At 36.5% G+C, this 14,023-nt stretch overlaps 2 protein-coding genes and 1 long non-coding RNA gene across 3 annotated transcripts; 2 read left to right on the forward strand and 1 right to left on the reverse strand.

Annotated features, from left to right (window-relative positions):
* Positions 1-1,953: 1,953 nt before the first annotated feature.
* LOC148170077 (uncharacterized) lies at positions 1,954-2,534 on the forward strand. Its single transcript, XM_088043653.1, has 2 exons — positions 1,954-2,151; positions 2,204-2,534. The coding sequence occupies exons 1-2, from the start codon at positions 2,136-2,138 to the stop codon at positions 2,488-2,490; spliced, it is 303 nt and encodes a 100-aa protein (XP_087899779.1). The 5' UTR covers positions 1,954-2,135; the 3' UTR covers positions 2,491-2,534.
* Positions 2,535-4,726: 2,192 nt separating this feature from the next.
* LOC148170078 (uncharacterized) lies at positions 4,727-5,430 on the forward strand. The gene is made up of 4 exons (XR_015770619.1): positions 4,727-4,818; positions 4,872-4,939; positions 5,100-5,296; positions 5,344-5,430. It is a non-coding gene; the product is annotated as an uncharacterized LOC148170078 (long non-coding RNA).
* Positions 5,431-7,287: 1,857 nt separating this feature from the next.
* Positions 7,288-14,014, reverse strand: LOC148170079 (uncharacterized). Its single transcript, XM_088043907.1, has 4 exons — positions 13,898-14,014; positions 11,793-11,890; positions 10,101-11,618; positions 7,288-9,919 (listed from the first exon to the last, which is right to left on the reverse strand). The coding sequence occupies exons 2-4, from the start codon at positions 11,886-11,888 to the stop codon at positions 7,841-7,843; spliced, it is 3,693 nt and encodes a 1,230-aa protein (XP_087900033.1). The 5' UTR covers positions 11,889-11,890; positions 13,898-14,014; the 3' UTR covers positions 7,288-7,840.
* Positions 14,015-14,023: the final 9 nt, after the last annotated feature.

The raw sequence follows: 14,023 nt of genomic DNA on the forward strand, positions 1-14,023 counted from the left end.
TTGCTGGTATTACGACCCATAATCATGCAAATGATGGACTATATAAACTCAAAGAAATTTGGAAAAAGACACTCTGAATCTTTCCATTCTGAAAGTTCAGTCTTCGTATTAAGTGCTTATCCTAGTGCCACCCAAGATATTACCAAGATGCAACCCATCTCCAAACAACTTTCTGCGTTTGAGTTCTGCTATGGGCCGCCGCGCCACTCCTCCCGGCCCTATGGGTTTTTTGTGCGAAATGGTGAGAAAGAAAATTGACTTTGTTTATAATTCAAGTGAAAAATTATTAACTAACATTCTTACTCTACTAACTCTTGTGTCGCACGTTCTTGTATGTTTAGTATTAAAAACCTGGATCTTTGATACAGTTGTTTATTGCCATGTTCCTATATCACGCTACCATTTATTTTGGGCCAACATTGTATTAGCCTCCGAAGAGAATTTAACATTAATGGCTCCAGGAGGGTTCATTCGTAAGTTAATATTTGGCCCGAACACTCCTGCGAGTTAGAGCCGGTAAAGGAAGTTAATTGCTCGGAAAACTCTAATTAATCTACAAACAGTCCCCTTTACACTGGCCACACCTTAATTTTTTGCATTGTCAATTTTGACAGTTTTAATTTTTTAATTTCTAAATACACTGAATTTCCAATATTGCAAGAACCTGAATGTAAATTATACCGCTCTGTTCTAAAGAGATTATTCTAATTTTATCGACTTTAAATACTTCAGTCATGATAATTTTTAATTGACAAGTCAATACTTTGGTGTTTTAAACGTCAGTAATGACAATGACAATAATGTACAGACTACACTCAAATTTTTGAAACGCCAAAAAAATCATCAATCAAGCCATCCAATGAATTTGCCACGGGCCTCAAACGGAATAGTTCCGCCACTGCGTGCAATAATTATGATCCTAAGAAATTAGCAGAATTAAGAAAGAAAGAAAAGAACTCTGAAAATATTTAAAAGAGCAATAAATGAACAAACTCAAAAATTGTAAATTAAACGGAAAGTCAAGTATTGTTTGATTTGGACAACTTTTCTCGATCATGAAACTACCAAACTAACGGGTCGATTTCAAGTCACTGCGTTAACGCAAATTTGCAACCGTTGCCAAGGTATGAGCAATGTGATTGGCGTTGCTATGTTGCAAATGGGATTTGCAGTAACGCAAGTCACATTTGAAATCGACCCCTTAAGAATGGAAATAACTTACAGTACGAGTCAGCCAGCTTTAAGCAGATATTTCCTCTGCGATATTTAAAAACCTTTACAAAAACACAAATTCAGATAATTGCCTACCTGTACCTAGTTTTAGGTTAAATACAACACGTGTTACAACTTCCCAGCAATAGTATAATAAATACAATTATTCTAGTTATTAATTACTACCATGTTTTGGACGTGAAAGCAATGTTTTTCTTTTATGACACTGAAAAAAGGTAATAACCAAATCTCTGGTAATAACAATGTACCACGTTCGTTGGTCAGGATTCCGTTATTTGATTTACTTTAATTTTAGTCACAACCGTTCAAAATGAACAGAATGTCAGACGAATTATATTTTACTTATAACATTTAATAAACATCAAGACATTTTACTTACCCAGTAAGTTCAAATATGCGAACACTAAAGAAAAATAACACACTCCAACCGCCAATGTCAACTGGACCACAAACCACGTACGTGCATTAATCAAACACTTTAGATGAGAAAGTTCCCCTAAGAGGGCCGGGATTAAATTTGGAAGGTTTGAAACTTTGCTAAAACTTTCCCCCACAATTGTGAGATACCGCTGCGGTCGCTGCAAATGCCACGTGAATGATTCTAATGATTCTGATTGGCCGAACTGGTTGCTAGGAGCATTGAGTCGTTATGGTTGTTACAAACTTACAAACTGCGCAGACAAATGTGTGGTGTTGTCACATTATCATTCTCCAAAACGTTCAAATCAGTTGTAAATCCGAGCCCAAGAATTGATTTAACACTAATTGAAGCCAGAGGACATCAATTTTCTACATTACGTACATCAGGTCCAGGTACCATCATCACCTATAAAGAATAAACAAACTGAACTGTTTTTATCAGGAATGAACAAGTTCTCCATTAACAAAATATCGAAGATAATATGCCAGGAAAGAAAGGTATACTAAAATAATGATTCCCTAAACCGAGTTAACACATTCAATTATCTAGGAATAAACAAGAGATTCTCTTGTCCAGATGAACAGGCACAAAATGGAAGGATGAACGCTCAAAATAAAGGACAATGTAAAGTTTTGAGATGTGGACTTATACATGGATGGATAGACCAGAGTTCTAGCGAAAAATCGCCAAGAAGAATGAATAACGAAACCGATAATCAATCAACAGGAAGAAACTGGAAAATGTTATCTGTGAATGGATCACACCGGGGGAAAACTAATCGTTTGCAAGATTGGCTGTTCCCAACATACATAAAACTATTCAAGAACATCAGTTAAAGTGCAGTGTACGTACTACTAAGAAATAAAAATTACAACAGCGATTTTTGGGTTATTTGATCTTAAGTGAAACTACAATAAAAATAATAGTAATACTAATCGTAATTCAATTTTAATTCTCCCCACAAACACTTTGGCGCTAGTGTTTTCATTCCGCTAAGGTCACTAGATCAAATTGTCTGTTTTATAAGGTACCGCTGTTAGTGACAAAAAGAAAGACAACGATATTGTCACGTTGGCCGAAAAATCAAAAGTCTCGCTTGTAACAATAACAATTTTATTGTGCACTATGAACACTCTCGTACTTAACAATTATTCACTTTACAGGACTTCCAAATACTAGACTATCTACAATCCTATCGCTACTCCCCTATATACAGATATTCCCCTACTACTAGCCCAATGCTGGAGCGCTGCGAGAATATTCGGGAGTTCCGCCTATGACTCAGCGACCTTCTAGAAACGGCGATTCTCGAAACGCACGGAACATTCCAGCGTTGGCGCTCGAAGCTTCCAGAATCTTCTCGTAACACTGCCCCCCTATTAGTTCTGATCGTCCCGATCAGACCAAACACCTGATTCTCCATGATATTTACAAAGTCTATTTAGATGAACCACTTTCATCTTTGAACGGGCGCTGCGTTGGATCCGATACACCACGTCGTTGATCCTCTTGATCACCTTATACGGTCCCTCCCATGTAGGTGTCAACTTCGGAGATAGGCCCTTCTTTCGCCGAGGGTTGAATAACCACACCAAGTCTCCTTCGTTGAATCCTTCATGATTAGCCGTCACATTATATCTGGACCGCATTCTGTCACTAGCCATTTTGATCCTCTGCCTCACAAGGTGGTGTGTATCCAGTAGGGTCTCTCTCAGGTTGTCGACGAATTCCGGTACTTCCTTTCGTTCCGCCCCAGGCGAACCAAGCAGAAGATCACAAGGGAGACGCAGCTCTCTTCCAAAGATAATCTTCGCTGGTGTTTCTCCCGTGGTTTCATGAATGGCAGCTCTGTAGGCCATCATAAACAAGGGCAGTCGACGATCCCAATCCCTCTGGTGCTCTTCCACTACCTTGGACAGATGTTCCTCCATCGTCTGGTTGAATCTCTCGACCATGCCGTCGGATTGCGGGTGCAAGGGTGTGGTTCGAGTCTTCCTAATTCCCAGCAGCTTACACATCTCTTGAAAAACGCCAGACTCAAAATTCCTTCCTTGATCGGAATGCATTTCGAGTGGAACTCCAAACCTGCTGAAGAAATTATCCACCAGGACTCGAGCTACCGTTGTGGCTTCTTGGTTGGGAAGAGCATACGCTTCCGGCCATTTACTGAAATAATCCTGCACAACCAAGATGTACTTGTTGCCGTCATCAGTTTGTCTTCTTTCTTCTTCCTCTAATTTTTCTTTTTGTCTTCTTTCTTCTTCCTCTAATTTTTCTTTTTGTCTTCTTTCTTCTTCCTCTAATTTTTCTTTTTGTCTTCTTTCTTCTTCCTCTAATTTTTCTTTTTGTCTTCTTTCTTCTTCTTTTTGTCTTCTTTCTTCTTCTTTTTGTCTTCTCTCTTCTGCTTCATGTTTTTCATTTTGTCTTCGTTCTTCTTCTTCCAGTTTTTCTCTTTGTCTTTTTTCTTCTAAATTTGTAATCAACTTTTGTTGTGTGTCCATTTTCGCCATCATCGAAGCCATCAATTCTTGCAGCGCCTCCATTTCTGCGGCTTGCTGTCTGGTTTGAACAGGCATAAAAATTGTCCACAATCAAGTAACAATGTCCAGTCCGGTAATGTCACGAATTTTTCCGATCGAAAATTCCAGAATTCTCTCGATCACAATACTGGACGGGATCCCACTTTCTGACACCAGTTGTCACGTTGGCCGAAAAATCAAAAGTCTCGCTTGTAACAATAACAATTTTATTGTGCACTATGAACACTCTCGTACTTCACAATTATTCACTTTACAGGACTTCCAAATACTAGACTATCTACAATCCTATCGCTACTCCCCTATATACAGATATTCCCCTACTACTAGCCCAATGCTGGAGCGCTGCGAGAATATTCGGGAGTTCCGCCTATGACTCAGCGACCTTCTAGAAACGGCGATTCTCGAAACGCACGGAACATTCCAGCGTTGGCGCTCGAAGCTTCCAGAATCTTCTCGTAACAATATCTTCTGTCTATCTCTACATGCGCACTAAATTTAAATGTTGTTTGTGTGGACACATTGCTTTATGAACTGTCAATTCTTGTCAAATATCGTTTGTAATAAAATGGTTTGACTGTGCGATTTCTCAACACGAATCGTTATGGTGTATTTGTTTCCTCCGCCGTAAGTTAATACTATTTGACGTTTTATGTACGACGACTTTCCACAAATTTCAGAAAACTCCAAATAGAAGGTAGATGGAAGCCCTATCTAAGCCGACAATCATTGTGACATTGGTTAAGCAGTACGTATTGGAGGAATACTAAAGTTGGTTTTTGTATATGAACCCTTGAGTACTTCTTATAAGGTTATGGAATTTTGTACCTGTTAGTTTACGAATTCCGTGAACTAAATTTAAATAATGTTCCCCCAATTTGTCTTCAATCGCTTTTGTGTTTCAATAGCCCCAATACCAACATGAACTTCTTGCATTCAGGCGAATAACTCGTTCATCTTATTGTTATTATGAGTTGAAAATCAAATCTATGGGCAAGAAAATGGAAGAAGGAAGACCGCTCACATGTGGTACATCACAAAACCTGCGTTATGGACAGAAATATTATTTCAAATGCCTAAAACACAAGCAATGATATTGTAAAGTGTAAGTATATCGGCCTCAACGGTAAACGTTCTCAAAATGTGTTGTAGGACCAACTGACTACTATCCTTAATGTAACAGCGGGGCCTCATAAACTAGCAGGTGGACAAGACACAGTCATTGCACTCATCACTTGAACAGTGCAGATACACAGTCACATGAGGAAGACACACCATCGCTTTCAACATCAGCGGCAGAAGATGGTTGGTTTGAAGGCGCTGCTACTTCCTCATAATGAATGTGAAAACTGAAAATGCAATGGGACATGAAATATACATAAGATATGCAAAACTGGTTCTATAGTTTAATGTGGCCTACGAAGGTCCTTAAACGCATTCAAATGGTATCCTGTAGTGTTAAAAATAGATGTAATTTTGTATTTCAGGGTGATTTAAGTAAATAATTTTAACATAACTTTAATATTTGTTCTTGATATTCATTTTGTTGCAGTTGTTTTGCATAAACTCATTCAAGATCTTAAACATGTCTACTTCTTCAAACTTGTAAATTCTTTCTTCTTAATAGCCCCTTTAAAATATCTCATATACTTCATTTTCTGCTAATGTATTTGCTACTTCCATTTGTGCAGTGCTATCTCTCAATTACTTTAACATCTCATCATTGTTACTACATCGTCGGGAGAAGCTACAATATAATAAGTGCTAATAGCATATTCTAATTAGGGCGTTACTGCATACATGTCGAATCGTTGGAGATTAGAAAAGACAGTGCTTGAAGTCCGAGACCGTTTCTGAGTGTTGCACCTCCTTAACGTGCTAAAATGGAATCGGTTCTAATGTCGGTTCGCTCACCTCTTACGTATTCACATAGTCTGTTATAATGTTGGAACCAATTTTCTTTTTGTACCCACGGTTTATTTAAGTGTATTTTAAACAAATAAATTTAAGATAACCTTACATTTTGTCAATGACAAATTTTACGTCAACAATTTTATGACAATTCCCTAGAATCTTGCGTCTCGTTCTAACCCATTGATTTATGGACTATGTCTGTCTCTCTTGCATTGCGCACTGAAAACTAACAGCGGTACCTTATAAAACAGACAATTTGATCTAGTGACCTTACATTCCGCCTACTACACCGTACTTACTCATCTAAAGTGTTTGATTTATGGTTCATGTGAGTTGGTAGAAGTGTCACACACGATACCACGTCAAGTTGCCCCCCCCCCCATTGGCTAGTAAATTAATTTAAACAGTGCCATTCTATTGTGCTTTCGCTCAAATTTATTGTGCCTTTTCAGTTTACGAGATATTTGAAAAATTCTTGAGGGGGGGGGGGCAACTTGACGTCCAGCCTCCCACAAAAATCTTCAAAATTACCAAATGACCAGTGCATTAGACGCAGAATGCATTGTGCTTCATTCCACATCTCAAGGGCCTTTTTGTCTTCGGAGATATTTAAAAAAAACATGTGTCGGGGGCCAACTTGACGTCGAGCCCCCCACAAAATTCCTTAAAATTACCAAATGACCAGTGAATTAGAATGCATTGTAGGCTTTGTTGTGCACGCATTGTGCATCGACATCTTGATTTTAAAGATAAAATTTTGAAAATTTGCATACACTCATAGTTGACAAACGCTTCTCCTTAACGTGCTAAAATGGAATCGGTTCTAATGTCGGTTCGCTCATCTCTCATACATATTCACATAGTCTGTTATAATGTTGGAACCAATTTTTTTGCACTCCCAGTTTATTAACATGTATTTTGGACAAATAATTTGAAGATAACCTTACATTTTGTCAATGACAATGTTTTTTCATAATATCCTAGTTTAGACCAAATAGACGCTTTCAAAACCTAGTAGATTCTTATTTAAATCCCTCGACTTTCAACACCCCAATATTTACAGAGTCAATCTATTCTAATAGCATCTCCTCTTTAACGACATCTTCACCGTTTATTGGTAAGTCTTCGACTCATAGCCCTGTGGCCAATTGACAGAATAACAGGGCATTATTGTGTGAAAAGTTGATTTTGTGACATTTTATTTCAAATTTTTTTCTCAAAATATTTTATTATTAATACAATATACCACGACCTGCTGTATATCTACGACCTGTGCATTCGTGTAGTTCCACTGTTTCTCCGCATATGCTTTCGAAAGCGCTGCTGCTCGGGCACTTTTGGGAACATTTTACCATATTGGGTTTACTACCAACATTGTTTTTGACATTTCAAATTTTAAGTTTGAATATTGAAATTATTACACGTTTTTTGTTGCTTTTTCAAGTTTTCGTTGTGTGCTTTGTTTACGATCGTTACTTTGTTCAACGTTTGTGTTTTTTGTAGCTTTCAAAAGTCAAAAATCTTACTAACCCCAAAATTCAATTTGTCAACAATGTCAAAAGCGCCCGAGCAGTGGCGCCCTCCTCGACAAAAAAATGCGTTTTCTCGGAAACATTCTTGATGCGGGGAAATGAGATTTTGCACAGGTCGTAGATATACAGCAGGTCGTGCAATATACAAAGACTCTTAGATTATTTTATCAACTAACTGAAATAAGAAAATATCTAAAGAAAACTTATTTGTTGCCATGTACAATTTTTGCTTTGTTTATATCAATATTGTCGACTAAGTAATTCGCTGCCACATACAAGTTTTTTTTTAAACACAACCCAACATAGATTTTGGTTCCAACATATTTATACTCGTCTTTGTCAAAAATCTTGTAATACTTTTTGTCAATAATTTGTTCAAGTGCAGCTCTTGAATTTTCCTTTGCTTTATCCTCGTTGAGAAATTTTAATTCCAATATGAGGCCACCTGTTCCACGAGTCACACAAATGTCACACTCGTTTTTTCTTCCACGTTTCTCTTTTCGCTTACTTTGAGAACCTGTCTTGGCCTCGCGTGGATAAAACTTCTTCAGTTCGTCGGTATCTCGCAACTCTTCTGATACATTCACAACAGCCCTACTAGACTGTGTTGTGAAAAGCTTGTTATTATATGTTAAAAAAAACAGGATGTGATGTAACTCTGATTCATTAAATGGAATTACCGCATCACCTGAGAAAAGAAGTGAAACCGCACTAACAAGGTTGCGTATTGCTTCTTCATATTTTTCAGTTGTCCCTTCCTCAGATTCCTCTATTTCACCTTTTTCTTCATTACTTTCTTCGTCCTCATTTTCTTGTTCATTACTCCTTATTAGTAGCAGTCGATTCAGTGCTTCTATGTATGTCTCTATATTCTCACGTTTGAGCTTATATTTGGTTTCAAAAAGCGACTGAGTGTAACATTTACGTTGGATTTCCGTCTTAATCTCAAAGTTTGGGATCTTTAGGACTACAGTATCCCCATACTTCTCAACTGCATTCAACAAACCCTCATCCCACAGTAGCTGCAAGAAGAAATCCACTTGTTTCTCATTCAACTTTGTAGATGGAAAAGAAATCGTATTTTTCAACCCCAATATATTTTCAACATCTGGCTCAGCTACTACTATTGAAATATTCTCGCCATTAATAAGTTTGTTGATTATCTTATATATCTCATTATGCACAAGCAATTGTTGTAAAAATGTTAGTAAGCCTGACTTGGCCCAATAAGTGTCAAACATTTTTTTTCCTTCTTCAATACTCTTGCTCAAATACTTTACAACAGACCAGCTACTGTAAATCGTTACCCCACCTTGATGTAACATTTGGTATCCATTATACCACTTTTTAACACCATTAAAATCATTCACTGCTTGCAATGCAGCATTCTCCAACAGATTATGTACTTCTTGTTCTGTGAATCCATATGTTTCAGAAAAATCTTTTGTTTGGAGGAACAGAACATGATCTTGATTGTTTATCTCCCAGGAATATGATAAGCGAACACAAGAACTAACTAATGAACGTTGCAGAAACTGGTTCCCCTTCAAGCCTGCTGACAACATATCCCTAAGAAGACGCATGAGGTATTTCAGGGTTTCATTATCCACCGTGTCTGTAATAGCTTTCATAATGGGCGCGTCGGCCTCGTCTACAAGTATAACAACTTTCTTGTTAAAGTGATCGTACAAGATTTTAGACAAGAATTCCAAAGCTTTTTTTACATTCGCTTCAGACAATTCCTCCAACCTATTACTCTCATAATATTTCAAAAACAGTTCGATGTCCTTCAGTTTCTTATTTTTGAAGCTCTTAGAACCATCAGGAGAGGTTTCAAGCAGGTAGAAATGCTTTTTGAATGTCTTACAAATAGCATCCTTTAGGGAGTCTAAAATATCTGTTCTTGTTTCACCTCCCACACGTTTAAGATTCAACGAAATCACTGGATATTGACCGCAATGTTGCTTAACAAATCCACCATGCTTTTGACCTAGCTTTAATTCCATAAACATCTTGTAATTATCAGAACTCTCTGGATTTGAAATTGGCCTTCCATCTTTATCCACTTCTATAATCAAAAATACCTGGAGCATATTCATAAATGTTGATTTTCCAAAGCCCCTCGGGGCTGTTATCTGGACCCCAGATGCTGGACATTCAAATAAACGTTTTATGCCCTCGCTCTTATCTACAAAGGTGAGTTTTGTTCTGACGACCTTAAAGTCCTCTGTAGTTAAATCGGCGACATCTGATGCTTTTAATGAATCTGGTATGTGCAGTTCCTAAAAAGAAAATAAAAAAACATTAATTTAACTAGCAATGAACCACACTTACATATGCATGAAAAACAATAAATCAGCAAAACGAATCAAATCATAAAACAGAACGCACATAAAACAACGTAAAACAAAGTCAAAAAAACTACATTGCCATAATTATCTTGATCAATCAATTAGTTATTACCTCTGGTGGTCTATTATCGGTAGCAACAACACCATCAGTTTTTTCTTTGTCATGATCCCGGTTCCACCAACTGGCTTTTTCGCAGACGCGTTCTGGGGGGAGCTGTGGTTTGAGCTCATCTTTGGTTTCAAAAAGCGACTGATTGTAACATTTACGTTGGATTTCCGTCTTAATCTCAAGGTTTGGGATCTTTAGTACTGCAGTATTCCCATTCTTCTCAACTGCATTCAACAAACCCTTATCCCACAGTAGCTGCAAGAAGAAATCCACTTGTTTCTCATTCAACTTTGTAGATGGAAAAGAAATCGTATTTTTCAACTCCAATATATTTTTAACTGTTGGCTCAGCTACTACTATTGAAATATTCTCGCCATTAATAAGTTTGTTGATTCTCTCATGTATCTCCTGATGCACAAGCAATTCTTCTAAAATATCCAGTAAGCCTGAGTTAGACCAACAAGTGTCAAACATTTTTTTTCCTTCTTCAATACTCTTGCTCAAATACTTTACAACAGACCAGCTATTGTAAATCGTTACCCCATCTTGATGTAACATTTGGTATCCATTATACCACTTTTTAACACCATTAAAATCATTCACTGCTTGCAATGCAGCATTCTCCAACAGATTATGTACTTCTTGTTCTGTGAATCCATATGTTTCAGAAAAATGTTTTGTTTGGAGGAACACAGCATGATCTTGATTGTTTATCTCCCAGGAATATACGCCTGATAAGCGAACACAAGAACTAACTAATGAACGTTCTAGAAACTCGTTCCCCTTCAAGCCTGCTGACAACATATCCCTAAGAAGACGCATGAGGTATTTCAGGGTTTCATTATCCACCGTGTCTGTAATAGCTTTCATAATGGGCGCGTCGGCGTCGTCCACAAGTATAACAACTTTCTTTTTAAAGTGATCGTATAAGATTTTAGACAAGAATTCCAAAGCTATTATTACATTCGTTTCGGACAGGTGTTGCAACTCATCGCGGTCACCATATTTCAAAAATGTCTGGATGCCCCGTATTTTCTTAGTTTTGAAGCTCTGAGAACCATCAGGAGCTGTTTCAACCAGGTAAAAATGCTGTTCGTATGTCTTACAAATAGCATCCTTTAGGGAGTCTAAAATATCTGTTCTTGTTTCACCTCCCACACGTTGAAGATTCAATGAAATCACTGGATATTGACCGCAATGTTGCTTAACAAATCCACCATGCTTTTGACCTAGCTTTAATTCCATAAACATCTTGTAATTATCAGAACTCTCTGGATTTGAAATTGGCCTTCCATCTTTATCCACTTCTATAATCAAAAATACCTGGAGCATATTCATAAATGTTGATTTTCCAAAGCCCCTCGGGGCTGTTATCTGGACCCCAGATGCTGGACATTCAAATAAACGTTTTATGCCCTCGCTCTTATCTACAAAGGTGAGTTTTGTTCTGACGACCTTAAAGTCCTCTGTAGTTAAATCGGCGACATCTGATGCTTTTAATGAATCTGGTATGTGCAGTTCCTATAAAGAAAACAAAAAAAAACATTAATTTAACTAGCAATAAACCACACTTACATATGCATGAAAAACAATAAATCAGCAAAACGAATCAAAGAATAAAACAGAACGCACATGTAAAACAAAGACAAAAAACTACATTGCCATAATTATCTTGATCAGTCAATTCGTTATTACCTCTGTTGGTCTATTATCAGTTTCTTTGTCATGATCCCAGTTGACAGATTCACCCTCGGTATTCAATCTTCTTCTTTTCTTCTCTCTCTCGTCCATGTCTATAATAGAAGTATTAGTAATGAACAAATAAATTAATAAACATTAATGAGTGCTATTGTGAATTTATTGGATTATTAATAAATGTATGTAATAATAAAACACATAATAATAGTGGAACTAAACAGTTTTGAAAAGATTGCTTGAAATCTCATGTTTTACCCCGTAATTGCGTGTGTTCCTATAAATCTCCTATTTTTAGTAATCATATTTCGTAAATATGTGAATTTTCTTTTAATCATCGCTCTGATGATGATAGCATTGCTATCGAAACGCGCGTCAGCATTTTTTGACAAAATTTGGTGTTTGGGAATAAATTGTAATTTTGATAATTGTTTTTTTAAGTATTTATTTCTCTGCATAAGTGTCGTGGACAGCGATATGATGGAGCTAATAACATGAAAGGCACTTATAGCGGAGTTCAAAAACTCCTAAGAGATATCGAGCCAAATGCGGTGTATGTTCATTGTGCTGCTCACAGTTGTTTCTAATTTCAGAATCTTGCAACCTGTCACTTTGCAAAATTTAAATGATAACGATTTGTTAGAAAAAGCTTTAATATTTGTCAATTTGTATAAAAAAGATAATATCGATCTCGTTTGCAAAGGAAATTCTTAGTTTTCGATCCGCTTTTCGACATGAAATAGAAACGTCATCTTCTATAGGAGAACTGGCTGACTTATTAATTATCAAGAATCATTTTATGTCTTCAAGCTTTTCTGAAGTCTGCACTGCATTTCTGCTATTTATTACCATCCCTGTAACTACGGCTAATGCCGAGCGATCATTTTCAAAATTAAAATTGACAAAAACTTATCTAAGAAATGGGACAGGAAAGGTTAAGCAGCTTAGCTGTTTTGTCCATCCAACATTCCATGGCCCGGAATTTGAACTTCGATGACGTAATTAACACTTTTGCCGAACAAAAAGCCAGAAAAAAAGAATTTTAATTATCTAAATTTGATTCTAAGACAAACATTGTAATTTCAGTTAAATTATTAGGTAATTGTTATAGTTATAACGTTCGTATGTACAGCCGGGGAGAAAAAATCTTAGACGTGAATGTCATTTAACTGTCGCATGGTGTGAAACCCCACTTAGAATTACTAACCTTAATTTTTTGCATTGTCAATTTTGACAGTTTTAATTTTTTTATTTCTAAATACACTGAATTTCCAATATTGCAAGAACCTGAATGTAAATTATACCGCTCTGTTCTAAAGAGATTATTCTCTAATTTTATCGACTTTAAATACTTCAGTCATGATAATTTTTAATTGACAAGTCAATACTTTGGTGTTTTAAACGTCAGTAATGACAATGACAGTAATGTACAGACTACACTCAAATTTTTGAAACGCCAAAAAAATCATCAATCAAGCCATCCAATGAATTTGCCACGGGCCTCAAACGGAATAGTTCCGCCACTGCGTGCAATAATTATGATCATAAGAAATTAGCAGAATTAAGAAAGAAAGAAAAGAACTCTGAAAATATTTAAAAGAGCAATAAATGAACAAACTCAAAAATTGTAAATTAAACGGAAAGTCAAGTATTGTTTGATTTGGACAACTTTTCTCGATCATGAAACTACCAAACTAAGAATGGAAATAACTTACAGTACGAGTCAGCCAGCTTTAAGCAGATATTTCCTCTGCGATAATTAAAAACCTTTACAAAAACACAAATTCAGATAATTGCCTACCTGTACCTAGTTTTAGGTTAAGTACAACACGTGTTACAACTTCCCAGCAATAGTATAATAAATACAATTATTCTAGTTATTAATTACTACCATGTTTTGGACGTGAAAGCAATGTTTTTCTTTTATGACACTGAAAAAAGGTAATAACCAAATCTCTGGTAATAACAATGTACCACGTTCGTTGGTCAGGATTCCGTTATTTGATTTACTTTAATTTTAGTCACAACCGTTCAAAATGAACAGAATGTCAGACGAATTATATTTTACTTATAACATTTAATAAACATCAAGACATTTTACTTACCCAGTAAGTTCAAATATGCGAACACTAAAGAAAAATAACACACTCCAACCGCCAATGTCAACTGGACGAACAAGTTAAATGGAAACTGTATTATCGACTGATACAATGTCGCGTGCCAAAGTTACT

Source organism: Gnatocerus cornutus, chromosome 8 (assembly GCF_029298725.1).
Source record: "Gnatocerus cornutus isolate USDA-ARS CGAHR chromosome 8, icGnaCorn1.1, whole genome shotgun sequence".
Taxonomy (NCBI): Eukaryota; Metazoa; Arthropoda; class Insecta; order Coleoptera; family Tenebrionidae; genus Gnatocerus; species Gnatocerus cornutus.

What these genes read in the sequence shown, in the direction of transcription:
- LOC148170079 (XM_088043907.1), bottom strand. Translation starts at nt 11,888, where the DNA reads ATGGACGAGAGAGAGAAGAAAAGAAGAAGATTGAATACCGAGGGTGAA. An exon ending in CTGATAATAGACCAACAGAG is followed by an intron (nt 11,619 to 11,792) that starts GTAATAACGAAT and finishes TTTTCTTTATAG; the next exon opens with GAACTGCACATACCAGATTC. An exon ending in CCGATAATAGACCACCAGAG is followed by an intron (nt 9,920 to 10,100) that starts GTAATAACTAAT and finishes TTTTCTTTTTAG; the next exon opens with GAACTGCACATACCAGATTC.